This window comes from Odontesthes bonariensis, chromosome 18, assembly GCF_027942865.1.
Source record: "Odontesthes bonariensis isolate fOdoBon6 chromosome 18, fOdoBon6.hap1, whole genome shotgun sequence".
NCBI classification, from domain to species: Eukaryota; Metazoa; Chordata; class Actinopteri; order Atheriniformes; family Atherinopsidae; genus Odontesthes; species Odontesthes bonariensis.
This window is the reverse complement of record NC_134523.1, coordinates 34483808-34511572: the sequence shown is the minus strand read 5'-3', so window position 1 is coordinate 34511572 and position 27765 is coordinate 34483808. Positions and strand designations below refer to the sequence as shown.

Here is a 27765-nt window from a genome sequence, read left to right as displayed (position 1 = left end):
GAGCCATGCATATATCCATATGCTAGTTTAATAAACGTGCTTATTGATGAATCATTTTTACACATGGGTCTTCAGATTGTGTACAGATAGGCTATCCATAATGTTTGTTTCTAAAAAATGACTTATCTCCTCAGACAACAAAGCAGAGTCCGCAGTAGTCAGGGCCTGCAGGTTTTTTACATTGCTGCTTTTTATAGGCTCAAGTATTTTAGAAACTTGTCTTAGGTATTACTGAAAAAAGTATTTGCTTCACACTACCTAAAATGGAAAATAACAACAACAAAAAAAAGGCTGGAGTTAACTAGAGTTGACTGATAAAGGCCATGTTGGACCAGGTGTTGCAATCGTGACTGTCCTGGACTGTCATGGATGCCTGCTAGTTGCCTGTTTTACTTTTAGATACAAATGATCAGTGACTGTATGCCGTTTAAGGCGAGACACGGCAGGCAAAAACAGGGATTTTTCATGCAGTGGTCAATTTTTAGATTTTGGGCCAGTCTACTCCTTCAATATGTGTTATCTCAAAACATAAATTAAAATATTTATTTCATCACATTTTGTTTAATCGTGGCAGTACGTTTCGCCCAAATTTACCAAAATGAATTCCCCTATTTAAATCTTTAAATGCCGTTTTCTCAAAATCAGTTTTTTGCACCTGGCTTTATCATATGTTCAGATCTATCTTCCGGAAATATATGCAAATTTGCACATATTTAATGAGATAATGCATAATTTGCATAATTAAACATACAAATTTCTAAAACTTGTAATACATTTTTTTTCATACTTGTATAAGTAATCAACTGAGGAAGTTTCATGGTGATATCTATTATTTTAAAATATTACCCTATTCACCTTTAGCATCTCGCCTTAAGTTATAGAGAATACAAAAATCAGTCAGCTTTTACATGAGGCAAAAGCTGGAATTTTGCCAGCATGCCTTGGTTCTATAAACCAACACAAGCGTATCATCAAGAGCGACTCAGGATCAAGTCAGAGAGAAAACTATGAGGTGTGATCGATCATGTGCAGCGTAACTACTTTTGACATTCAAGAGCAAGACAAGCAAAAGGTCTAAATACTGAAATGAATTCTGGTTGAATATGATCCAGCTGACCTTTCTGGGATCCTGGTGTCACTCATGCTGTCACACTGTTGTGGTTGACTGAGAACAGAACACGAGCATTGTTGATGTAATTAGTAACACCTGTACTTCTCCCACTTTGACCAGTTAAGATATGTGCTGTGAGGAGGTCTGGTTTTGGGCCAAATATTATACGTCAGTGCGTTTGAATGAAATTATATTTCCTGAAGTATGAAAACAGGATTCAGCATTGTTTACAGCACACACTGAAAAATGTGTTTCCAGTTATAGAGAAGAGAACTGGCTATTAAATGCAAAATGAACTTCCAGTGCAAAGCTTTTTAAAGCTTTTTAGAACGGGAAAACAACACTTGCAACACATTGCAATTGTTTTTTGTTTATTTCGCAGTTACCTTGACTTGTTTTCAACTATTTTTAAAACTACACAATCTGTACATAACTGGATATCATATGGTAAATATATGATAAAAACAAGGAAACCATATGTTACAAGTTATAACCCAATGCACTGTGGGAAAGTCTAACATATGATATGAGTGGACAAATATCATCTCACTCAGTCAACAGTACTGAATTATCAGTATGTATCAGTATGTTATCAGTATGATGCTTAGATGAAGAGTCTTATGAGCAATGGCTCTTGGAGGACTGGTTGTTACAACAGCATTATGGTAGCATTACTCATGTTTTATTCAGCCCTATATTCCATTTACTGACTGGTATTTCAGAAAGCGAGGTGGAGTTACATCATTCATCATGCTATCAGAGGGGCAGACACTTAAAAATGGCCCTGTAGGTAGATGGTACAACCTAAACTTTCATTTTTTTTGTACTTCCAGTGGCCATGATGGAAGCAGAATACACAATTTGAAAGCTGTAAATTTGGCACATTTTGGTTTTATAAAAACAGCTAGCAGTTGTTTAGTTCTTATCAACTACAGAGTCAGTTCTAAAAAGATTTCACGGTTGTCTGTATTTTTTGGTTTAGCCTGCTCTTGTAGACTAATATTGTATCCTCCCCGTGACACATGATGCTTCATGTTTCAAGCAGGGGTTCAGATTGAAACATTTATTGGAAAAAGATATTGATTTGATTTGATAAAGTAAATTAATGATTAATTTCATAAAGCTTAACCTATAATAAAACTGTATTTTTCCTGAGCTTTTTCAAAATCTTTGTACTTTTCTGGAAACCTGGAACTAGCTGTTGTCAAGGCCCTCGTGCTCCTTCTGCCCCATTGTCATCCATAGTGATAATGGGGCAGTGACAACAGTTTGCATTTCACAGGTTATTGGTATCCTTTGATTGCATCAGCATTTATAGTTCAGGTTCACTTCACGGTCCATTAGCCTTGGCAGGGGGTGTAACTCCTTTCTCGTAGCTGCTGTTTCACACCTCAGCGGAGGAGTCATGGAAAAGATGCTATCTTGATATCCTCAGTCTGAACCCCCCACAGAGTCACAGATGAGAAAAGGTACTTTCCTCCTTGAATGCTGCAGAAGATCTATATCAAGTGGTTGTTCAGAGTAGGGACGTTTTTCACACAGTTCATTTTTTCAGCAACCATCAAAGTTGTTTTACTTTCCACAATTATTTCACAGGCTGCACAGGGGCTGGCTGTAGATGTTGACATGAATAGCAGAAAAAGTTAATGTAGCACTGTTCATTTGTAAATTATCATCTTAAAGCTGAAATTTTTGCTCAAGTTGAAGAATCTTGTTTAGCCCCTTAACGCCTATTGTTGCATATATGCTACAAACTGTTTGACTCAATCAACCAGCTGAGATAGCATCTTCATTCCCCCAATACCGGTTAGTCCATATTCACTACGGACCTAGGAACCTTTATATAAATAAATATGTAAAAAAAAAAGGGTGAATAAAAAAACATTGTTTTTTCACTGTTATATTACTGTGTTGTTGTTATCTTATTATTGACCATTATGCCTGGTTTTGCAAATAAGCAACATACCAAGTTACATACCAAACATATCAAATTGACTCCAAATTGACCAGGATGCCTGTTGTCACAAATTTGCAACATACCAAAATTTCTATTTATTTTTTGTGCAAAAGTGAAATTAATAATCTCAGCATTATTTACCATCTACTTAAAGGCTAAAACACACACAAAACATTTTTTTTATATACACACATACCCCTTAATTCAGGCGTTAAGGGGTTAGGCATTTTGTCTCATTTACACCAGATACAGTGGATGTGTATCAGTCACATAGCCCTCTTCATACAGTAGTTTCTAGCCTGGCGACGCCATCCTACATACTTCCGCCCAAAGATTTTGGCTCCACACATAGTCTGGCCAAATCCCCCTACCTCGGTTCGCTCAGTGTTTTGCCAATCAGCAAACAGTTGTGAGTGGTGACGCAGAACTCACGCCCGGAGTCCATTGTAGTCCATATAATTGTAGTTCAACCGCAGCGGAAATAAACATGGCGACGGAAGAATGCTAGAAGCTATCCATGAAGTTGTCTCAACCCTGGAGAGCATTACACAATTAAAACAAGAGCAAGAGGAATGCCTCGTCAATTTTGTTAGTGGCAAGGATGTCGTAGCTCTCCTTCCAACTGGCTTTGGGAAAAGTTTGATTTATCAAATGGTACCGGTATAATGAAAGCGGATGTGGGAAGCGTGATTCGCGAGCTAGAGCCTCGCGAGAGTAAGCATGAACCTCGGCGCATAACCTACGTCATTTCTAAACATTATGATTGGTTAAGGGAACTCCAATGAATTTAAGTTGCTGAGTAAGGTCCCACCCTCCATGGTAACAGATTCCTCTTGGGTTTTCCCAGACTGTTTGATGGAGTCAACAGTTGGCTTTCGCCCAGGCTAAGTAGTTTCAACTAGTTGGCATAAAAAAAATATTCCTTTTTTTAAAACAGAAGTGTCTCAGTACCGTATGAATTTGTGCTTACACACAGCAAACCTAATCTGCTGAGTGACAACACTCTTTGGTAAGAGTGGTGTGCTTTGCTGTGCGTGCAAGCCACCACAGCAATACATTATATTCTATATATTATAAATATAAATATATGATATGATATATATCCTATACAGGCTGTAAATGAATGCTTATGCATTATTTGTGAATGATCAGTTTAAGGCTTACATGCTATTAGAATGTTATGCTGCCCGAATAAGCAAACAGTAACACTTTGAAATTGCAGAAAAATGAGAGTCCAAATGGTAACTGCCTTATTATCTAAACAATGCTAGCAATTTAAGAGAAACTATATAAACTGTTTGTCATTAATATGTACAAGGGTTAGACTGAGATTTCCACATCAACGCAAGACTATCACATCTGAGTGGCCAGCAGTGTGCCAAGAGAACAGTGTCTGCACACTTTTCCAACAGAGCCCACAAAAGCTGCATGTCTCGTTAAGTTCTAGTAGTTAAAGCGTTGTATGCATTCACCATTTTTGCCTGCAAGTTAAAAACGGATACAAACACTGTTTACAATGCACCCTCAGTTAATTTGGAATTAAGAAAATGAAAGGTACATTGGATCCAAAAAGATTTGGCTCCAAATATCGACCTATAAATAGTACCTCACACATGAAATAACTGTGACAACTCATGAAATACCAAGTGCAGAAACAAGAAAGAAACTTTAATCAAACCTGCTAATAAACAAAGGCCAATAAAGAAGCAGAGACTCTGACAAAAATACAAACTGGACATTCAAAACATGGTAAAGAAATAGAATGTCATACATAAATCAGTGCAGTACAGTGCATATACTCAAAGTAATGACAAAAGAAAACAGGTGAAAGAGCAGGACAGGAGAGTAAAGCAACACACACAGCAATCAAAAGCAGCTGAAAGGGATAAGGAGAAGACTTAAATAAAACCAGAACAAAGATAACACCCTGTACCAAAAAACCCAAACAAAAAGTTAAAAAAAGCCAAACCCAGACAATAGCTTTTTTTTGTGCAATCATATGCCCCCCAAAAAAGAGTTGGGTGTGTGGTGATGATTGTGTCTGACAGTGTGCGGGTTTGTGTTGTACCAGTAGGTATAAATATTTATATATATATATTTTTATATACATGCATTGATTTAATGAATTTGCAGAGGAGGGTAGGAAGAAGAGAAGAACTATTTAGGCATGTTCCACGTGTCAGTTATTAGCTGAATATGTGTGCATTCATTTTTTATAAACCAGCTTGAGAAATTCTTCTTTGGAAGCAAAAAACTAAGCTTCTTACGGACAATATTTATTATCAAATTAAAGCAAAAACATACTGTTACCCTCAGTTAGTATTACTATCATAAGCTATTGTACTGTCAGTTACAAGTTTTGCAGAGATGTAAGTGAGCATGAAGTTTATACAGTGCATTCGGAAAGTATTCAGACCCCCTTCAATTTTTCACCATTTGTTATGTTGCACCCTTATGTTAAAATGAATTTAAATTATTTTAACATAAGGCTGCAACATAACAAATAGTGAAAAATTGAAGGGGGTCTGAATACTTTCCGAATACACTGTAGATGGTGTTTATCTACTTCTGCATGTTTGCTTGCGTGTAGAGCTTTGCAGCACTCAGATGGCTGTCTGGCAGTTTATGGAAATGCACAGTAGCCCTACATGCTCCTAAAGAGAAAATTCTGAAAGCAGGACCAACAGGGCTAAAGGCAGCCCTGAAAAAACTAATAAATTGGTTTACAAAAGAGAGTGGAACAAGCTCAGTAAATAAAAGAAGGGAGATGAATGTCCCAGTAAGCTGTGGGTTGAGTGTGACAGTAGGCGTCGCTTCAAAGAGTGTATATAACAGCATGTGTGAACTCTGCTCAGTGACCCTTCATCCCCTGGCATAACACTCTGGAGTGCACTCCAGAAACACTCAACACTCTCATTCACAGCTCTCACTCAAAGCCTGGCAGAGTAGCTAGGTCATAGAAAATCCTCTAAACACCATCTTTCAGCTTTCACTTCTGGACTGAAATCAGATTTCAGAAGCATGTGTACTGCTGTCTTTTTACAACACAGTCATAATTTTAAAAAATGATGATAGCCATATGTTACATACAGAGAGGTGACTATTTGTTGGGCCACCATGTGCCACATGCAGTTTGGCATTCATAGAGGTTTAAGTACCATTTCAAATGATATTCCCTCATTTGATGTTAGAACAGAGTGTGATCTAAAAATAATTTTTAGAGTGGGTTGAGATTTAATGACCGTGAAATTGTAGGATTGCAAATTATTCTCATTATTTTCATCTACCCCGTTTCTAAACCCACCTTATCTTGTTCAAGGTGGCAGGAGTCTGATCCAGCCATTATTGGATGAGAGGTGAGGTACCGCACAGGACATCAGTCTCAACACAGGGCCAAAACAGAGACACACCAATGCACACTCACACTCAGTTTAGAATCTCCAGTTAACTGAACAACAAGCAAGGGAGGAAAACTTGTGCAAACAAAAGAAAAATAACCCGTGAATAAGCCACAGCTGAAATTTGAACTGCTGTACCCCTCCTCTGGGGTAACAGTGTTGTCCCTTGTGTTTTTCTTAATCAGTCTATTCATCCTGTGACACCATGTGCTGTTTGGATGGCAACACTGCCAACCTGGCAGAAAGGACAGTGAGATAATGTTGATCACTCAGTATGCTTCTCCTTCACTATCCGTCAATCCGTCTCCGTAGTCCGTCCTTTCGAAGTTCTCCGTCGGGCTGTCGGATACCCAAGGCAGTTCACCTCCCGACCAGTAGGCGTCGCTACGTTAGACGACCCAATCTCACGATGTCTATGGTGAAAGTGGTTGATCGATTGTTTACCTTCCGGCTCCGTTCCACTCCTCACAGTGAACAATGGCGACCGAGAGAGAAAGACTGTTGTTGGACTTTGAGCTTATTGATTTTGAAATGCAAATAATTTTGACTAAATGTTGACCGGCACACAGTAAACTCTTTCAAAAATGGCGGTGTTGTTGTTCTGAGAGGAAGGAGCTAAACCGGAAAAGTGATTCCGGAAATGATGTTGTTAGCCGACCAATCACAACCCTTGCGGTCTCCGTGAGTCTCTGGCTGTGTTCGAAACCGCATACTTCTCCTAGTACTCCTACTACTCATACTAACTTGAACTTTTTTAAGTTCCCGGATGTATACTAGATGCATACTAGATTCTCTGAAATGTTGAGTATTCATCATGAGGTTACTTGTCATACTCAAACTACCCAAGATCCAACATAACTTTACGTCGTCGATCGTCAATTCCTGTCAAAACGGCAGTTTCAAGCTAGCTACAATGAGGGTAGGTTCACTTCCTGTTTTCAAAACAAAAGCACCAATTGTATCGTAATGGCTTTCCCTATGATAAAAGGCAACGGGTATTTCATTTTGTGAAAATAACCGGAAGTGCGTTACTCACTGCGGCTAGCTTTAGTAAAGCCGAATTCATGGGAAGAAAATTGTAAATAGCCGGTATTTTGTCAGATTTTGTCAGAATCAGCTTCAGGCCGGCTGATTTCGGCTCGGGCAGGAGCGAAGTGCATTGTGTGTAAATGCTCTGCATACTGTCTGATCGAATGAGTATGCCGTTTGCAAGTATGTAGTATGTAGTAGGTGGCCGACGCACGCAAGCGACGGAGAGCGTCTCCGGGAGAGAGTTCTCCGTAGCTCTCCGTAGGCGACCATAAATCAGCCTTTAGAGTTGCTGTGTATGGATATACAGTAGCCTCTCACTTTTAAGAGATAAGTGGAACCAAACCATGTCAGCAAAATGCCTGCCACAGAATTAGACAGTGTTTCTGAGTCTTTCTTTGATTTGTCACTTTAACTGTATATACTATGATTTGAGAACTGCCCTTGCTCTGAGACTTTGTATTTCTTGATACGTCAATACAGGGCTTTGGAGAAACAGATAATGGCTTCATTGTCCTTCATGATTCAGATGACTTAATTCGACTCTGAACTAGTATCCATTGATAAGTGGAGGAAACATTGCCTCACTTTGGTGACCTACATTGATTCCACCAGTGAAGCTGGAGAGAGGTTGTGTTTTCCTGTAAACATTGTGACTGTGTTCAGATTGGACAGAAATAGCCCCATAGTATAATTAGAGAATCATTAGGGATAATTTTGTTCATTCGAGGATATTGTCCAATTAAGTTGCAGCATTAATGAGCTTGAGGGAAATTTCTTTCAGCTAATTGTTGTAATTTTGTAACCTACAACATAGTATTTTGGTTTAGTATTGCATGTGACTAACAACAGTAACCTCTTCTTTGACCTCAAGTTATTGGAAAAAAAATTTGAATCGTATCAATCCTTCACTTTTTTTATTATGTGTTACTGATACTGCTTTTCTGCTGAAAAGACAAGTCTGAAGCATATTTTTACATATTTATTGTGTCTTACTATATATGAACAATATAACGTAATAAGACAGAGATTAAATAAAAAATCTCAATGCACTACTTTGACTGTTATGCTACTTAATCTGCTCAAGGTGTACACATTTCACTTTCTGTACTGTTCATTGGATTTGATCAGCAAGCTGAAGGAATCCTCTCTTCTAAATTGTCAAAGATGGTAGATTCCAGGTAGAGCCTGACTGGCTTCACAATTTTTTTTTTAATAATTTGATACTAAAGATTAAACAAGATCTTAAAAAAATTAAGAATGACTTGCATGTTGAATGGTTAACACCCATTCATTAAATCATTCTGTTGTCTCTCCACAGCAAAAAATTCCATTTCTACTAAGAATGATGTTGACCCGGAAATTAGTCATGAAGGGTCTGACTGCTATATGAAAGTGAGTTATTGCAGTTATTCTTTTTTTTTTATATAGTGCCAAATACAACAAATGTCATCTCAAGGCACTTAGATAATAAAGTCCAATTCAAGCCAATTGGAATTCAATTAATTGTAATCATAATTATTCATAAAATAATCCAGTTCGTTCATACAGAGCCAATGCAAAAACAATTTCCTAGTTAAGGAAACCAACAGATTGCACTGAAACTTGTTTGAGAAGACAGAAAGGGGGGGGGGACTGTAACACCATTCAAAGGATACCTGTTGGAACAGGGAAACACGAGTTAATGACCACAATAATGTCACATATACATAATGTCATTTGAGAAATTGAACAGGGGAAAAAGAGAGTAAAGTGAGGAAAGGTGTGACAGATGAGGCCCCCCAGCAGTCTAGGCCTATAGCAGCTTAACTATGGGATGTTTCAGGATCACCTGAGCCATCCCTAACTATAAGCTTTATCAAATAGGAAAGTTTTAAGCCTGGTCCTAAAAGTGGAAAGGGTGTCTGCTTCATTTACTGACATTTACTGGCAGCTTATTCCACAAGAGAGGGGCAGTTTAGTAGCCAACGTTACATGAGGAGTCTAGCTGGTGACATACCACACTCCAGTGGAGTCCTGTGGTAAACAAGCAAGGTCAGGTAGAAGTCAGCTCCACTGTCCTTTGCTTTGCACAGCAGCCTCTTCACAGTCTGAACTGACTTTTGAACTAGTCCATTTGACAATGGATTATAAGGGCTTGATGTTGTGTGCACATTTCATTCTTCAACAAAGCGTCTAAAGCTCTCATTTGAGAATTGTGGTCCATTATTTATGAAGACCTCACTTGGCACACTGTCTGGTGAAGGTGGCTTTCATGGATGTTATCACAGCCTCTGTTGTTATAGTGTGTAGCATTATAAAACCTCTGGATGAAGTGAGTAGTAATCTGTTACCACCAAATAGTCTTTTCCAGCACAAACAGGTCAGCACCCACTTTTTGATATGGTTTGTCAGGCACTGGGTGCGGCTTAAGTGGTTCAATAGGATTGCTTGATCGATATCTCAAAGAAGTCAGACACTTCATTTACTACATCTTGATTGATCCGCGGCCAATACATCCCCTCCCATGCTCTTTTCCTACATTTTTCAATCCCAAGGTGCCCTGCATTTCTTTCCGCAGGCTTTTTGGGTTAACTACCTTGCTGCCTTTGTAGATGATGTCTCCTACCATGGACAGTTCTGCTCTGCGGTTCCAGTACTCTGTGAAATCAGCTTAACATTCTTGCTTAGTTTTTGCCCACACATTCACGATGAGTTGACGCAGTCTATAAAAGTTTCATCCTTGTTTGGCTCTGTCTAGTTGAGCTCCATTTTTACATCTGTAATAGGTAGTGCCCTTTTGATCATGTCCACATAAGCATTAACATCATCATTTATCTAGATCTTAGCCTACTCCTTTGGGTCAAACTTTGGCTCAGTATTGCGCTGCAGCTGAATCCTCATCCTTTGGATTCTCAGGGGGCAGCCATTGAGTGGTTTTTGACACAATGCAATCAATGGCTTATGGTCCGTTTCAACGCGGATTTCCTGTCCTGACACATACTGATAAAATCTTTCACAGGCAAATGTTATGCTTTAGAGTTTTTTTTCAATTTATGCATAATGCGTCTCAGCATCTGTCATCGTGCGTGATGCAAATGTGATCAGTTGCCAGTCATCATACTTCTGAAGGAGAACTGCTTCAAGTCCGCTCTGAGATGCATCAGATGAGTGTTTGATGGGCTTTGCTGGGTCATAAAATCTCAGCACAGTTTCCAATGTGAGCTGTGTCTTCAGGTCTCTTCACCATTTCATGTTCATGACCTCATTCCCATTTTGTGTTCTTTTCCATCAACTGTCTTAGTGGGGCCATACGTTCAAAGAGGTTAGGTAAGAACTTTGCCATGTAGTTTATCATTCTATTAAATCTCTGTACGTCCTTCTTACATTGTAGCCTCTACATGTTTTAAATTGCTGATACCTTTCTGGGATCAACCCTAATGCCCTCACGGCTTAGAATGTCACCCTCAAATGTCAGCTCCCCCATGCCAAGCTTGCTTTATATTCAGCTTTAAGTTAGCTTTTATTGTTGCCTCAAGGACATTACATTGCGCATTCGTACTTCGCCATACTATAAAGTCATCCATAGATGTGTCCACACCTTCCAGATGTTCATCATGTCAATTGTTTTACCAAACAGGAACATCAGAAATCGATACCTGCCAAATTAACTGTTAAATGTACACAATTCTGAACTTGTGTCATCCAGCTTCAGTTGCCAAAATTCAGTTAATGTATCTAACTTGCCGAAATACTTCGCATTTGCAAACTGTGACATTTCTTCTCTAGCGTGATTGTTTGAAATGTTCTCTCTTTATGGTCCTGTTCGGATGTATTAGGTCTATACAAACTCTAAGGCTTTCCATCCCTTTTAATCACAATGACAAGTGAACTCACCCATTCCTTCAGCTTATCAATCATCTCAATCACCTTCAGTCTTTCCATCCTGTCCAATTCCTCTTTCAGTGGCATCTGAAGAGCAATGGATTAATGGTCCATTTTTGTCCACTCTGATTGTGTGTTCTCCAAGACGTTATCCTGAAAGAGGTCACTGTATTCTCTAATCAGTTCATCATCATAATCTGTATTTTTATTTTCCACCACCAAAACTCTCTTTACCAGTTTACCAGTCTCCTCTGACTGCATCAACATCACAACTCTCAGTGAACAGCTCTTTAGCTTGCGTTTTCCCTGGCTCTGCTGCTGCACATATTATTCACTTTTTCTAGATCCAAATCCTGTTCCCTTAAAAACCTCTCGCTCAAAGGGTCCTTCATTAAGGGATTAAGGTCAGTCAGACCTTCAAATTCGCACATCTTACTTCTGTTCCTCAGCTCAGTCACATACTGATCAACACCTCTTTTCTGTGCACACGTGAAAAATCTATGTCTCTCAAACTTCTTTTCGGGATGCAGTATTCTTCAAACTTCTCCAGTATTGTGTTCAACTTCATCCTGTCGTCAACCGGATGAACTTTGTCACCCACGACATGTAAAAACATGATGCTTTTGTTTTCGCACTCTTGTCATCAGCGCCAATTGCTGATAAGTACAGCTGGAAATGTTGCCTAAATTTTCTCTAATTCTCAGCCACATTGCCTGACAGCTGTAGGTTGGTGGAGGCTGCAGTGCTTGCACCGTCACTTCATTATTATCATATACTCCGTTTCTCTCTTGGAAACCCGTTTAACAGATCCGCTATGCACTGCGACGTTGAAGGGAAAGTTGTTGTTTTTTTGGGTTTTTTTTTGTTTTTTTTTGTTTTTTTTTGTTTTTTTATTGGCATTTTTAGTAATATAACAAACTACAATACCATCAACACCCCTCCCTGACCATACATAACAGAACAGCACATCAAATAGCAAGGGTTACACAGTCAAAGCAACATAAGATAAATACACCACATTATAAAACACACCATTCCAAGAATACACCAGGGAGCAAAGGCTCATATAATACCAGGCATTAATTTTTTGGCCAACTACGATCCCTTCATTGAAGGGATTTTAGTACAGAATCCCACATTGTCCCAAACATGTTCATTTTGTCCTCGTTGTAATATCTCAATCTTTCCAGACACAATGTGTTTGCTAGTTCTCCCAACCACTGATCAAATGTGGGTACAAAGTCCTTCTTCCAAACCTTCAAGATCAACCTCTTAGCGATCACCATACCGAACAAAAGGGCAACTTTCTCATATTTATTGGCAAAGGGCAACACCCCAGGAGCTCCGAGAATTGCAACAAGAGGATCCGGATCCCATTGTTTCCCAAAAGCAGTGGAAAAGAAATAAAAGTTCCGTTTTTTTAAACCTGGACCTTATTTCTAGCTGCATACATTCATTTACTCATTGATAACATTTTGGTCTCACTCGGAGTCGTTCAGATGCTATTTAGATCATTCGAGAGCCGCGTATATATCCACGTATATTATAACGGGAGTGAACGGGGCAAGCCCCCGATAACAACAACAGGCAACTCTGAATTTACAGGGCAATAGTGCTGGCGATTCGCATTAAAGTATTGGTGAAATGAAGGAGTTTTGTGCCTTATTTACAGGCTGCTTTGGCCTCGCCCCATTCTCTGAAACTTTTCCCACTTGTGAATAATCTTTTTCCCAGTAGAGTGATGGGAAGGGTTATAATTGCTTATAACCCTTTCCTAATTGATGGCAACCATAATTGCGTCCCTAGGACCATTGCTATGTTTATTCACTATTTTTTATCTTGTTTATTTTATTTTATTTTATTCTGTTCTATTTTTATTTTATTCTATTTGCTTGTTTCTACTTTAATTGTTTACATATCTTTTACTGTATGCTGCTGCAACACAACAATTTCCCAAATTGGGATGAATAAAGTACTTATCTATCTATCTATCTATCTATCTATCTATCTAACATTTTTTCTCCTTGGCATCATGTTAACACACACCTGAATGCTCCAGACCAGCAAACAGCCAAAACTTCAGCTTCTGTTGAGATGCTCACACTCACTGATGATCAATTAATTAAGTGGATTTGATTTGCAGCAGCTGGCTGATACATACTCTCTTAATTCCTACGGACAAAGTAAGAGCAAACTTCTGCATTTTTGGGTTACTTTTTGTTGAAGTGGTGGTAACCTGGAATGCTTTTGAGTTAAGCGGGCTCTAAACGGGAGTAAGAACCAAATGTCTTGCCTTCCTTGGATGTTTCAGATTACAAGTCTTTTTTTTTTGCTTAGGTAGTGTTTATGTATCAGTCTTTTTGTGATTTTATCTCTCTTTTAATGGAACTAAGAAAAGAATGCATTTTTTCAAACATTTATTTGACTTTTAAAAAACCCAGTGTTTACAAATGTCTTTATATAATAATTAAGACTTTAACGTCTGATACGTCATAAAGTCCCACGCTAAACCGCCCTAATGTGAAATTCACAGTTTGTGAATCTAAAATGACTTCACAAATCATGCAATCCATGTTTTGGCATTTGTATTTATAAAGCCGTTTTTGTTTTCTTCCTTGATGAGACTTTTCCAGCAGCACTCACCTGAAAGCGCCTGGTTGAGCTGACTTGAAGCTAGCCGCTCCTTCATGAGTCCTCAGTTTATAACTTGCTGGATTGCTTCATTACTAAAAACTTAAAATGAGATATGCTCATCGCCAACTCCATAACTTCTTATTCTCATGTACTCACGAGCAAAGTCATCCAATTTCAATTGTTTAGACTAATCCAGATCCTTTGTTTTCTCCAGCTGTTCGAAATGATCGGAATAAGAAGAAGAAGGAGAGCCCAAAGCCGGAATTGGCAGAGAGCTACGAGCTGACAGCCGAGCAGGAGACCATTATTGAAAAGATCCGTAAGGCTCATCAGGAAACTTTCCCCTCCCTCTGCCAGCTTGGCAAATACACCACAGTGAGTGTAATATTCTGAGGAGCCTGAAAGATATCTCTCTCACACATACATGATTAATCAAAAGAAGGTTGCTTGTACTTTCTTAAATAAGTTTATGTGACTCTGTGCTGAATTGCTCATGGCACTGCTTCTTTGATCCAGCCTTACAAACTTGCCATCAGTATTATGATAATCAATCTCTTGTAGCTGTACGGTGCTGTCTGTTCAGACTTATCCTCACCAACACTTCTTACTCATCGCGCATTAGTTATTGATTTGATCAGGTGTGATGGAAAGACAGTAAAATCACAACAGTACTGCACAGTTAACACATCATGACATCCAGGAATGGTAATAAGATTTGTTTATCACAATAAATTATAGTGGAAATCGTTACTTTATCGATTTATTAAACTTTTAATAAATTAAGAATAAACTGAGGTCTCATTTTCAATATGACTAAGTCTAAGTATGAAAAAGATCGAATAGAAATAAAGTTGTCAGCACTGAAAGATGTAGCGAGACAGCTTCCAGTGGCTCCCTCCAGTGTTTGAGTCTGAAAGGCTGAATAAATGCAACTTGTGTCATGAAATGCTCATGCAGATCTGGAAACTTTGTTAAGGTCTGTGACAGCTTTATACTCCACCCCACTCACACCCAAGCTGAGTGGAGAAGACGGTGTAAGCTTTGACAGGCGAATGTTGGGAGCTCCAGGATGGGTGATGGCTCAATAGCAAGTAGAGAGCGCCGCTTTGATTGACATGTTAGCTTGGCAGCATTGTACGGGGAGTTGACAGTGTCGAATGTGTTTGTTTTTAAGCTGACTTGCATATAGATTAAATACAGACAGAGTGAACTGTGATTGACACCAGCACTCCACAAACACTCTTCTGATCAGAGTGTTTGGAAAGCAAGAGGGAGGAGGTGCATGTGTAATTTGGTGAAGTTAGTTTTAGAAATCTCCCAACGCCTGTCAATCATGTAAAATACTGTTTATACTAAAATAAAGACATAAAATGGCAGCCATAATATGAAGTAATGTCTCTCTTGTTGCTGTGACGAACTCCATTTAGTAGCTGACAATACATTTCAGAGCAGAGATGCTAAAGTGGAGCAAGCTGGCAAAGAGTGCTGCTTTTAGCTCTCTGCTGTGCGCAGCTGCACACTGTCGTCTCAGTGTACAATGAGCTTCCGTCTCTATAACTGTGCAGTTTTTCCCTTTTCAATCCCCACACAAAGCTCCTAATCGCTTCTCTGCTCCACCCTCATCCTATTCCTTCTCCCATGAGACATCTCCTGATTTACCAAATAAACAGCCTGTACTGAGGCAAAATCCAAAGCTGAAAATAAGAGAACAAAGTGGTAAAAATATTATTTCCCAGTTACGATAGAAGCCAGTGTTTGTTTGTTGGAGTGGCAGTCGGGCCTGAGATAAAGCCTTAATCTGGATCAGTGGTAATTATACTTGCTCATAGACTGTGAGAAGTTTCTCATTATTACAAGCGATTGGATCCCGATGTGGCTTTTGAGTTCTCCTCATCGGAAACAGAAGAGGAGCTCCCGCGCCCCTAGATTAGGTTAAAGCTTCCAATTATGTGGTGAAATATTCAAATCCTAGTCTGCAGTGATTTAGGAGTTCATTGCTGGGTTAGCAGAGATAGCTGCGCAAGTGAGAGGGCTTAGTGTACAATGAATAATGCTTTATTGACAGTGATGGTGATGAAAAATAAGGCTGGCAGTTTCAAAGATGAAATAAAACAGTAGCACTCATGGAGGAGGCCAGGGAGGCTCCAGACAGGCTTCAGGCGGCAGCAGCTGCCGTGCAGAACACAGCTCAGCCCGGTGATATTAGCTACATTACAGTTTGTCCACTGTCACCATCTGTTACAGGTGCAGGCTGCTTTTACTGCCTTTCCCCTTTCTGCATCTGTACACGCGAGCCTGCTGATGTACTGCAGAGCACTTGTTTCTACACCACCAGCCTTTTTTAATGTAGCAACTTGTCTAATTTGTTTGGATAAATGTCTAAAATGAAATTAGAATTCCCCGGCAACTTCCTTGTTTCCCTCTATTGAATTATGAGACTGGTGAAATTGACTGAGATTGCCATCCAGGGGGAAGGGGGTGGAGGGGTTAAAAAAAAGAATTCAACTGTGAATTATCTCAGCCTCCTCACTCCACAGTTTCCCCTCTTTTTCCGTGCTTTCCCTCCCCACCCAGAGGGAGGAACAAGATAAGATGCTTTAATATCGGCCACCGTATGTACACTGAGCAAACTGATGTCTTACACACAAAGACATGCACGTACACGATTGTGTAGCACTGCTGCCACCTCCATCCCCATAAAACCGGACGTCAATCTGTGGAATGTGCAGTTGTGTTGACTGCGGCTCGTTGTCTGTGATTTAAGCAGGGCTTTAATGTGCGTCTCACTTAACCCCGATCATATTTAATGATCTCAGTCTCTCTCTTAACTGTCCCCCGTCTCCCTTTACCTCCCCCCTTTCTCTCTCTCGGGTAGCCACATAATAGATTCTTTGCTTGTGACAGTGTTCAGCAGCTGCACTCCTAACTGCCTCACAGTAACAACCTCGGGGATGGATATGCGTTGAGGCAGAGGGGTTGCTCCAGCTGTCTCTGCAGTCACCTCAGTGGGCTGGTGGGGCACTGCTGTGTTAAAGCCCTCATATACTCAAAGAGCTTCTGAGCCTTGGCTCAGACTAATGCTTAGACTTGCCAATATACTGAGTACACATTGGATTTTCTGTAAAAAGGTGGCTGTGTTCGAAACCGCCTACTACATACTACATACTTGCAAACGGCATACTCATTCGATCAGACAGTATGCAGAGCGTTTACCCACAATGCATTTCGCTCCTGCCCGAGCCGAAATCAGCCGGCCTGAAGCAGATTTCGCTTAAGCTCTAAACTCTGTAAACTTTAGCAACATTTGAAACATTTTCAGGCGAGAAAGTAGTCGTTTAGATCCCCAACGTGTTGAAAATCTGACAAAATACCAGCTATTTACAATTTTGTTCCCACGAATTCGGCGCTACTAAAGCTAGCCGAAGCGAGTAACGCACTTCCGGTTATTTTCACAAAATGAACCTACCCTCGTTGTAGCTAGCATGAAACTGCCGTTTTGACAGGAAATGACGATCTGCGACGTCAAGGTACGTTGCATCTTGGGTAGTTTAAGTATGACAAGTAACCTCATGATGAATACTCAACATTTCGGCGAATCTAGTAGGCATCCGGGAACTTAAAAAAAGTTAAAGTTAGTAGGAGTTGTAGGAGAACACAGCCCATGTCTTATCAGGTTGTCATTTTTCCAGCTGCTTTTTTTTCCAGTAGGTTTAGGGGTGTAAAATTTTATTTAAAACAACTTTAAAATGAGTACTTTAAAAGTTTGGGGTATATGCTAAAGTATACTTGTCACATGATGGGAGAGTGTTTGAAACCCTCCATCAACACTTTTCTTACATGGTATCTGTCTGAAATGGGTCTTGGCCGCCCGCTCTTCCCACAGAATAACAACCATGAGCCAAGCAGATACATTTCTGTTTTGTGACTCCAAATTCTGTATCTTTAAGTTTTGCATGATTTGGCATCAGTTACAAAACATTTGAATCAGTTAGCACCTTTTTATGATAATATTTCCCACTTTTTTGTTGATCGTTTCACTGCTCTTTTATAGTTGTTTTAGTGGCCCAGGTAGTTTTTTTCATGCATGTCTGTGTGTTTTTCATCTCTTCCCATTTTGTTAATTATTTTTGTATTTCTATGGACATAGTTGTTTTAGTCTTCCTATATTCTTCAAGTTGACCCCTCTCCCTGCTCCATGGTAATTTAAAAAAAAAAATTTAAATGGCCCTAATAAGCCATTTAATTACTATCAAGGGTCTTTAGTTGGTTTGAGTAAATGGTAAAAGGCTTTCTATGACAAAAGCTTTTTCTTTTCTTCTTGATTGTCTTTGACTGCAATAATATGGCTCCTATATTAAATTTTTTTTTTGTGAGTCACTGAGTAGTTTAATTACATCTTTCTTAGATAAATATAAAAGCCTACAGCTCATCTGTTTAATTTGAATCAAAAATCAGCTTTATGTGTTGAGTTCATTACATTTTACCTCTTGATGGATAATGCCGTAAAGTAGACGTGATTGGAATTAATTTGTGAAAATTAATATTACCAAGAGAAATTGATCACCAGACTATATGGTAATTCAAGTCAAATGACTTTATGGTAAAATTACTCGCTCACCAAAGAGATTTTTCCCTCATTTAGGGTGCTCAACTCTTATTTCTTTTGAAGGAGACATGAAAAAAAATCATGTAAGTACTGAAAAAAAGGAAGAAGGTTTAAATTATTTTATGTTAAATATACAGCTGTGAGGTACAAAATCAAGAGTTGTAGAAATTCTAGGTGTTGCAAAGGACACTAACAGGATAATTGTCACTCCTCTCCTTTGAAACTTAAAAGCGGTGGCATTGTTGAGTTGACAATGATGACCACTATTGTGACAAAACTTAGTGTGTTTTCAGTTGTTCTGCTTTGTAAAGTCAGATAATGAAAATATCGTGCTTGACAGTACAAACCTCTGTTCTGGTAAAAGCTGTCACTTTTCAATTGTTTTGCTTTTCTTGTGTCCAGTCATATATACACTGTGTAAATACCTGCTCTTGGTCAGTGGGTTAGCATTTGGGTGGCCTTGCTGCATGTGGAGAGTCAGTCATGCAGGACAGATTAGTTATTTCAGTGTAAACCATCACAAAACAAAAAAAAAAATCAGTAGAACACAACTTTCACCTTGCTTACACCCAAACAAGTTCTCAGCCAATGTTCATTTCTTCTCTCTCCCTCTCTTTCCCCTCTTTTTTCTCGTTCTGGCTGTGTTCTGTCATTGCAAATTCTGCTCTGTGATCACTGAACATGTGTGGTTAAAAACAATGTTGTACTTATTTATATCATAGAGTCAAGAATTGGAAAATTTTCTCGTCTGAGTCAGGAGTGGAGAGTTAAGGAGTCTCTTCTCAGACTGCCATTTATGATGCTTTCCAACTGTAACTAAGTAGACTACAACTGTGCAGGATATGCAGTTTTAGAAAAAACAGAGTAGGAATTTGGACCATACCTTTTCAAAATAGTGTTTGAGCTCATCCTTATTGTTTGGATGTCTTATGTGAATCTTTCATTTAGCCATACAGCAGCATTCTTAATGGGATCGGGGCTTAGCGACTCTTTTCACTTTGATATTAGGGTCATTGTCCTGTTGCATCAATAAGCTTCAACTGAGCCTCAGCTGCAAAGCCTGCCAAACATCTTCCTGAAAATCATCCTAAAAAAACTGGTGAGCCTTTCTGTCCCAGAGACTGCAAAGGATCCCCGAATTATGATGCAGCCTCCACTGTGCTTCACCTTTGAGCTGGTGTTTTCATTTCGATTGGAGAGAGAAGGAGGTGAGTTCATTTCGCCAATCGCCAGTGAGAATGAGTGACAGTTCATAATGTTCATATGCATTCAAAGCGCGGCTAGGAATAGGAGGATGCTAGATCATTGTCCTCAGCATTTCAAGCAACAGTCACAAAGCCCCTTGGTTAGGATTTCGTTTTCCAGTCGGCACAAACACACTGCACACAAATCTCTCTCTCAATTCGATTTTCCAAAAAAAAAAGTTGTGTAATGAAATTATTGGGAATTGTGACACGGCTTGGGCTGTTAAGCTAACTTTTTTTTTTAATCAGGGCTTGACAGTTTTGTGCCAACTGTAGCTAGTGGTCATTCAGCCTCACTAGCTACAGTTTTGTTCAGTGCTATATGGCTTCCTACATGTAAATAAAGCAGACTAATAGAAACTGGGTCAGAAACTTATATTTTTCTTTTACTTAAAACAATTGATGATGCACACGGGGCAAAATAATAGAATGAAATACCCCGTGTACTCTCTCATATGACACAATCTTGAGGTTAGTTGTGCTGCTCATGGTGCATTATGAAGCCAAGTTTTACCAGCATTTAGCTAGTTGTCAGGCCCAGCATGATACCTATGTCTTCTCTGTGTTGAGTGAATGGATTGAATTGAGACTATACATCTAAAATACAGCCAACATCTTGTGGTCTGTTTGGCACATTCTATGATGTTAATTTAGTGGGTGGATTCAACCAGTTACTTAGGTAAAATGATTGCATTTTTCCTTATGAACCATTTGGATTTTATTGCAAATGGTGTCTAAAATTTTCCACATCGGTTAGACCAATAACCCAACTCATTCATTTGACCTTTTAGTGGGTCATGCACATGCATGGTGATGATGGTGACAATAGTAATAGTAGTAATAATAATAATGTAATATTAATAACAATAATACTAATAATAATAATATTAATGGTGATGCTGATGATGAAATTTTTAAACAGATGACACAGGAGAGGATGAGAATCAGGGAGTTGAAGAGAGAGAGTCAGTAGAGGAAGAAAGGGGAAGAACTGAGTCAGGAGAGGAAGAAATAACAGAATCAGTAGATAAAGAAAGGGAAATGACAGGTGAAGATGAAGAACGTCCAAGTACAAGTTTTTCCATCCATGATCCGGCAAGCTATAAATACAAAAATTCCTACACAGATGAGGAGAAAAGGAACATTCTACAGGGTAGATGGACTCACTGACTCCCTCACTCACATTCATTCTCACTCACTCACTCACTCACTCACTCACTCACTCACTCACTCACTCACTCACTCAAATACTCTACTTTTGTGATCACAAATTGTTATAATAAACTTGTTCACCTACATATTCACCTCATTGATGGGCTTGTGATTTACCTCTGTTTATTCACGTTTCCAAACTGTATTTTAAAAAGTCACCATATTGGGATGTTTTTTTTGTCAAATAAGATTTATCACAATATTTGACCTCGGTATTTGAAAAATCCTGGTTACGGCCCTGTTCACAACTAAAGTTTCCCACCCAGCACAGCACCATTTTGCGGTATCACCACGCAACACACCAGCAGCAAGATAACGGCACAGTTTCACCATAATGAATAGAAAAAGACTGTGTCGGCTTTACAAATAAATTTGGGGGAAAACTAGACACTGTTGTCTTCACAAATGAGGCTTGAAAACAAAAAGACTTCATGGCAGATGGCAGTGAAGAGACCTGAGGAAACGTTAGGGGAGGATGGAGAGATAAAGTGTACCAGCTAGACACGGGAAAAGAAAACTAATGAAGCATATTTATATACCCCAGACATTTACTTTAGTGCTCTGTATTTTGACTAGCAGAAAATACACAACATTTCAAAAGCAGGCTTTTCATCCATGTCATGTTAATCATCAGAAATTGTAATGAAACAATATCATCATTGTCTCTGCCTCAGCCAACAGATGCAGCATCAGTTACCCACCTCAGTTTCGTCTCAGACTAACTTGGAAATAAGTTCTACTCATGTAAGAATGTTTAGTCGTGTTTTTTGCAAAAGTTTGCAGCCTTTCAAAATGTTCTTGGCTATCTTGCAATATATGGCACTATAATATGTACAGTGTGCATCACACTGGACATTCATTGATTTCACGCATGTGCCACATTAAAATCCTTCAAAAATGTAAATCAGAAAAAGCAAACTGTATAGCAAATAAACTATGCCATTTTATTTTTTTGTTTAGTCTTTTTAGTGCTTTCTGGAGGTGTCTTTTGTCAGCCTCTAAAGCAGGGATGGACAACTGGCGGCCCGGGGGCCGCACACGGCCCTCGTCCTCACTCAGTATGCCCCGCAAATAGATCATAGATAATTTAATAATTAAAAAAGATATATTGTAATTATACTGTTGACCGATAGAGGGCGCGTCATACGCAAACAATAGCGGAGCCCGGGCCGCTTTCCGCTAGCCTGACTACGTCATACTCACGATTCTAGTCAGAATGTGAGTCTGATACCGCTCAATAGAGATTTGAGTATGGGGCGTGTTTCAACCGAACCAGGAGAAAAAATGCCTCTTCGCTCAATTGGATAGACCTACAACCAATCAGAGCAACGTAGTATGTGACGTAGATTAAGCAACACACACTTGTTGTAGGAAGGACGGCAAAAACATCTTTTCTGTCGATAAAAGCCTTTATCGCGTTCCTCTGTTCGTCTTTCAAAATGAATGCAATGTGGAGATCCTGTAGAACAGACTCGATGGCAGAATCTACACACCCTAGCTCTCCAGCGGCAGCCGTGTTCAGCTCTTTAGTGACGTAGTCGATAATGTCCCTGTTGATCATCTGTCCATCATCGTATAAAGCCCGCCCTGGCAATCTGATTGGTCCGACCAATTCTTGGTCGGGCATAATGATTTCCCAACTGAGCAGAGCCAGACCGAACTTCCCGACCAAAACTTTTATGGGCGGGGCTAAGTTCGGCTGGCACCCAGGCTTGCTTTCCGCAACAGCGAATAGGAAAGTCAAGAGCCATGGCCACTAGCAGTGGCAAAAAGAGAAAACTTGACCGAGAAAATCGCATTTTTAAGCCAAAATGGGAAGAAGAGTACCTCTTCACCGAATTCAAAGGAAAACCAATGGAAAACAGATATCAATTCATATAAAATGTGTTCTTATTGAGAATCATTTGTAGCGTCTTTCATATCCAATTATTCGAAGTGCGTGGTCATGTGGCCCTCCAATGGTAGTGCTGAAAAAATGTTGGCCCTCTTTATCATGGAAGTTGCCCATCCCTGATCTATAGCATGACAGCGAATTGCACCTCAGATTGAGGTTTGTTTTTATGACAATGGCATTCCATCCCACAACTGTAGGGAGACCCAAAGAGGAGAAAATTGTGATGCTTTCAAGGTTTCAACATTTTTTACTGCCTACATCATGAATATTTGAGTTCTGTATTCAACATGGACAAGAAGATTATAATGGTTGATGTTTGGCAGCAGGAGCAAACACTTCAAATTGTAAGAGTAATACACCAAATACTGTGTCCTTGCGGCCATTTTTGGTTTAACCTTTGGTGCTTTTGTGCAACACAAACTAAAGCCTGATTTATAGTCGGTGACGCAAGACGCAACGCAAGCCACTGGCTGTGTTCGAAACCGCCTACTACTTGCAAACGGCATACTCATCGATCTGACAGTATGCAGAGCGTTTACACACAGTGCACTTCACTCCTGCCCGAGCCGAAATCAGCCGGCCTGAAAAGCTGATTTCCCTTAAGCTATAAACTCTGTAAATATATAACTTTAGCAACATTTGAAACATTTTCAGGCGAGAAAGTAGTCGTTTAGATCCCCAAGGTGTTGAAAATCTGACAAAATACCGGCTATTTACAAGAAGAAGAAGAAGCATGAATCCAGTCGAAGAGAGACTTGCCGAAGAGGTCCTGGCGGTGAATTTCCTTTCATCGTAGTAGGCTTGTCATTGAAAAAACCCGCTGCTCCACCTACTGTCCTGGCGGTGAATCGCCACGCAGCACACGCAACCGCCGACAAAGCAAAATGAAGCATAAACGTCTCGAGCCATTAACATACGCGCAAGACGCAAGCGCAAGGGCAGTTAAAAGAAGTATAACTCAGCCTTTAACGTTTTTGGTCAGTTGTGTACATTTGTTAGCTTTTCCCATTTCCTTGTTGCTCACATATGCTGTATTCTAATTCTAATACAGCTGAATTTTCAACAAAGCCCCTCACATTTACGTATTCTTGTTTTTCTCTCTTGTTTGACAATGGATCCTGTCTGAAATAATGACATCAATGCAGCCCATTTAGATTACATGTTTACCAGTTAACTTGTCCAAGCTGCTGCTATGTACTGATGAGATGCTGATTTTATAAAGCCTTTCAATAAACTATGTGATGACTGCTTTGCTATAAACTGCAAGTGCTGAGAAGGGTTTCATAGTGTCTTTCAAAGTAGACTGCAGGATTACCATAATTAAAAAAAAATACCTTTTAGCATTCCTAAGTTATATGCTGAGGAAAGTAACTCAGTATTTTTACATTACAAAAGTTAATTAACCACATACCATTCCTACTGCAGTTTGGTTGTAATGTCAGAGGACGGATACCTTTGCATGTGCTGACTCTACCTTAGTTCACAGTTTATTATGTGGTCTATAACATGAAACTTTACAGACTAATAAAAGGAATGACTAATACAGATTTGCTTTAACAGATCTTAATTAACAACTGTATTTACAAATAAACATAAACATAGGCATGTGGGACAGGGGATGCATGTATCCTAAGCATTTTATAAATGACTTTATAGAAAGATCTCCCCAGGATGCATGCAGCATCTTTTGCCTCCCCCTTTCCCATAATGCCTCACTGCTCTTCTATTCTTCCCTTTGCTCCCGTTCATCTGTCATTTCTCCTTTTTCTCCCCTCTCACTAATGCGCTACAACATTTTAAGTCTCACTTTTTACTTCCTTCTACCTACTGTCTCTATCGCTCTCATACTTCCACCCATCCCCGTTCCCCTCTTGTATTTGTATAGGTTCTGGACCATATACTGTATTAATGGCACTTCTGGCTTCAAACTCCTCAGTGCTATCTGTCACAGCACTGCTTCCACTTCCCGTCATTGTTGGTGCATTCCACTGGCACTGTTATGCTCATTACTGCAGCAGGGCCCAGCCAACCAGCTCAGCTCAGCATATTTACACATGCCAATGTTTCTGAGAGCTCAGGTCTTGTGAGACCTATTTACTGTATATTAGTGTGACACATATAGCGCATATTGAGGAGGGTGCACTGAGGGGATCATTAGCAGCTGCCTGTGCAATGATTAAAGTTGCTGCTTCTTTGCCTGACACCTTGTCTGTGTGTGTGTTTGCTTGCATACGTGTGTGTTGCAGAACTCGAGTGCAGACCACCGTGTGAGGCTGGACCTGGGCCTGTGGGACAAGTTCAGTGAGCTGGCCACTAAGTGCATTATCAAGATCGTGGAGTTTGCCAAACGAGTGCCTGGCTTCACAGGGTTGACCATTGCTGATCAGATCACACTCCTGAAAGCTGCCTGCCTGGACATTCTGGTGGGCGATTATGCTTCAATTCTAAAAGAACTTTCATTGATTTAAGATTGTGAGAAATCATCTGTTGCAAAGGTGTCCACACTGTGGTGGTTCTTTTCACCAGATGACTGTGACTTAACCTTTATGAGTCTGTTGTCACGATCTGTGTTTTGGGTTTTCTTGTCAGTCTCGCCATTTCCTCACCTTCCTCAGTCTCTCTTCTGCCTAGTCATCAGCTCCACTCCTTTCACCTGTGCCCACCTATCCTCAGCTGTACCTTGTCACCAATCACTCTCCCCACAGTATTTAGGCTGTGTTCGAAACCGCATACTACTCCAACTACTCCTACTAACTTTTTGAGTTAATATGTGAGTTTGAGTAAGCGAGAAGTTCCCGGATGCATACTAGATTCGCCGAAATGTTGAGCATGCATCATGAGGTTACTACTCATACTCAAACTACCCAAGATGCAACGTAACTTGACGTCGCCGATCGTCATTTCCTGTCAAAACGGCAGTTTCAAGCTAGCTACAATGAGGGTAGGTTCACTTCCTGTTTTCAAAACAAAAGCACCAATTGTATCGTAATGGGCTTTCCCTGTGATAAAAGGCAACGGGTATTTTATTTTGTGAAAATAACCGGAAGTGCGTTACTCGCTACGGCTAGCTTTAGTAGCGCCGAATTCGTGGGAACAAAATTGTAAACAGCCGGTATTTTGTCAGGTTTTCAACACGTTGGGGATCTAAACGACTACTTTCTCGCCTGAAAATGTTTCAAATGTTGCTAAAGTTATATATTTACAGAGTTTAGAGCTTAAGTGAAATCAGCTTCAGGCCGGCTGATTTCAGCTCGGACAGGAGCGAAATGCATTGTGGGTAAACGCTCTGCATACTGTCTGATCGATGAGTATGCAGTATGGCAGTTTGCAAGTATGTAGTATGGAAGTATGTAGTATGCGGTTTCGAACACAGCCTTAGTCTCCCCGTTTGTTCATAATTTGTCAGAGCTTTCTGTCACGGTTGGTGAGAGAACCTGACTTGACATGAAGAACAAGAACTTGAGTAGACAAGATCAGTGACGGTATGGCACTACCCCACTATAATTTTCACTTCATGGGGGGATATTACCAGATGCAATAATATGAACTCACCTCAAGAGGAGTTGTCTAAAAGAGTGTATTTGAAAGTTACGTTGTAGTGCTCCTGTGGTGCCCCTTCTTCTTGTATTTTTATAACATACTGTATATCCTTGTCAAAACAAGTGCGCACACCATGTGCAACAAACTTTCCCTGTTTCAGTTCATTGGTCTGAGGGAGATCTCTAGGACAGAGCTATTTATAGACTAGCTGATTGATCTCTTCTTCCTTATCAGTCGTCATTCTTTTGTTTAAGGATGTGTGTTTACAGGCTTGCTCCATTGACCTGTTATAGAAAAAAAAGTTACTCTTGCATTTAATGTTCAGATCTTTAAATAAGTCACATTTATCAAAAAGTGAAGGTCAGAGAACCATAGACAAAACAAAAGCAGTCACTTGTTTTCATACTTACATTGCAGTCTATTTGTCCAGTCCTTTTGTTATGATTTTATAGTATTGTTATTACTGTGTATGTTTTCTACACCCAGTGAAAAAGAAAAAAAAAAATCACCCATTTGCATGTGTGCAAAAATGTTTTATGTGCATACATTAATTCATAAAAGCATACTATATACACAGAAATTGGAAATCATACTAACCCAAGACTGACGCAATTGTAATAAGCTAAAGAGAAAAATAGTTTGCAAACTAAGTGATATTGATTAACCAATTAGACTGGTCCTCAAACTTTACTGGACTCGGCTGGCCAGTGAGAGTCAGGAACATCTGATTAATTGATCATGCCAGTAAATTCATGTCATCACGTGGCTGTCAGCAGCGTAGATGAGATCATACACGTACACATTTTTCAGGATCTATCGTTTTTTAGGATGGTCATGTGTATGTGTGTGTGTGTGTGTGTGTGTGGTTTTTTTTAACATACTTTTTTATTGTTTTTAACACATAACAACTTACAAAACACTCCTATCCCACCCCCACCCATTAGACAGCTTATCAGGGCGCAAACAGAAAATACAGGGTACATTAATTAGTAAACAAAAAAAAATAAAAAAAATAAATAAATAAAATAAAATAAACAACAACAGATAAATAGACATAGCACAAATAATTTAAGAGAAAAAAGAAAACAACAACAACAAAAAACAAAGATTGTCCACAGCAACAATAAAGGAACGCAATGTTATCACAAAAATAGACAGTCATCTTGTGTCAGTTGAGGTTATGAGGGGGATCTAGGCCTGGTCTTTGACCAGAACTCACTCAACTCCCCTCTCAAGAGAAGGGAACTCAGATCTTCTGGAAGATAGTTTATGAAGG

General features: G+C 39.6%; 1 protein-coding gene across 2 annotated transcripts in view; it reads left to right on the top strand.

Moving 5' to 3' along the window:
- The window catches only part of LOC142367122 (retinoic acid receptor alpha-A-like), a 239131-nt gene that overhangs the window by 162120 nt on the left and 49246 nt on the right, over positions 1-27765 (top strand). For both annotated transcript variants that reach the window (XM_075449061.1, XM_075449062.1), the window contains exons 4-5: positions 14208-14368; positions 25196-25372. In XM_075449061.1, coding sequence (XP_075305176.1) covers positions 14208-14368; positions 25196-25372 — 338 coding nt within the window. The remainder of the gene's footprint in view (positions 1-14207; positions 14369-25195; positions 25373-27765) is intronic.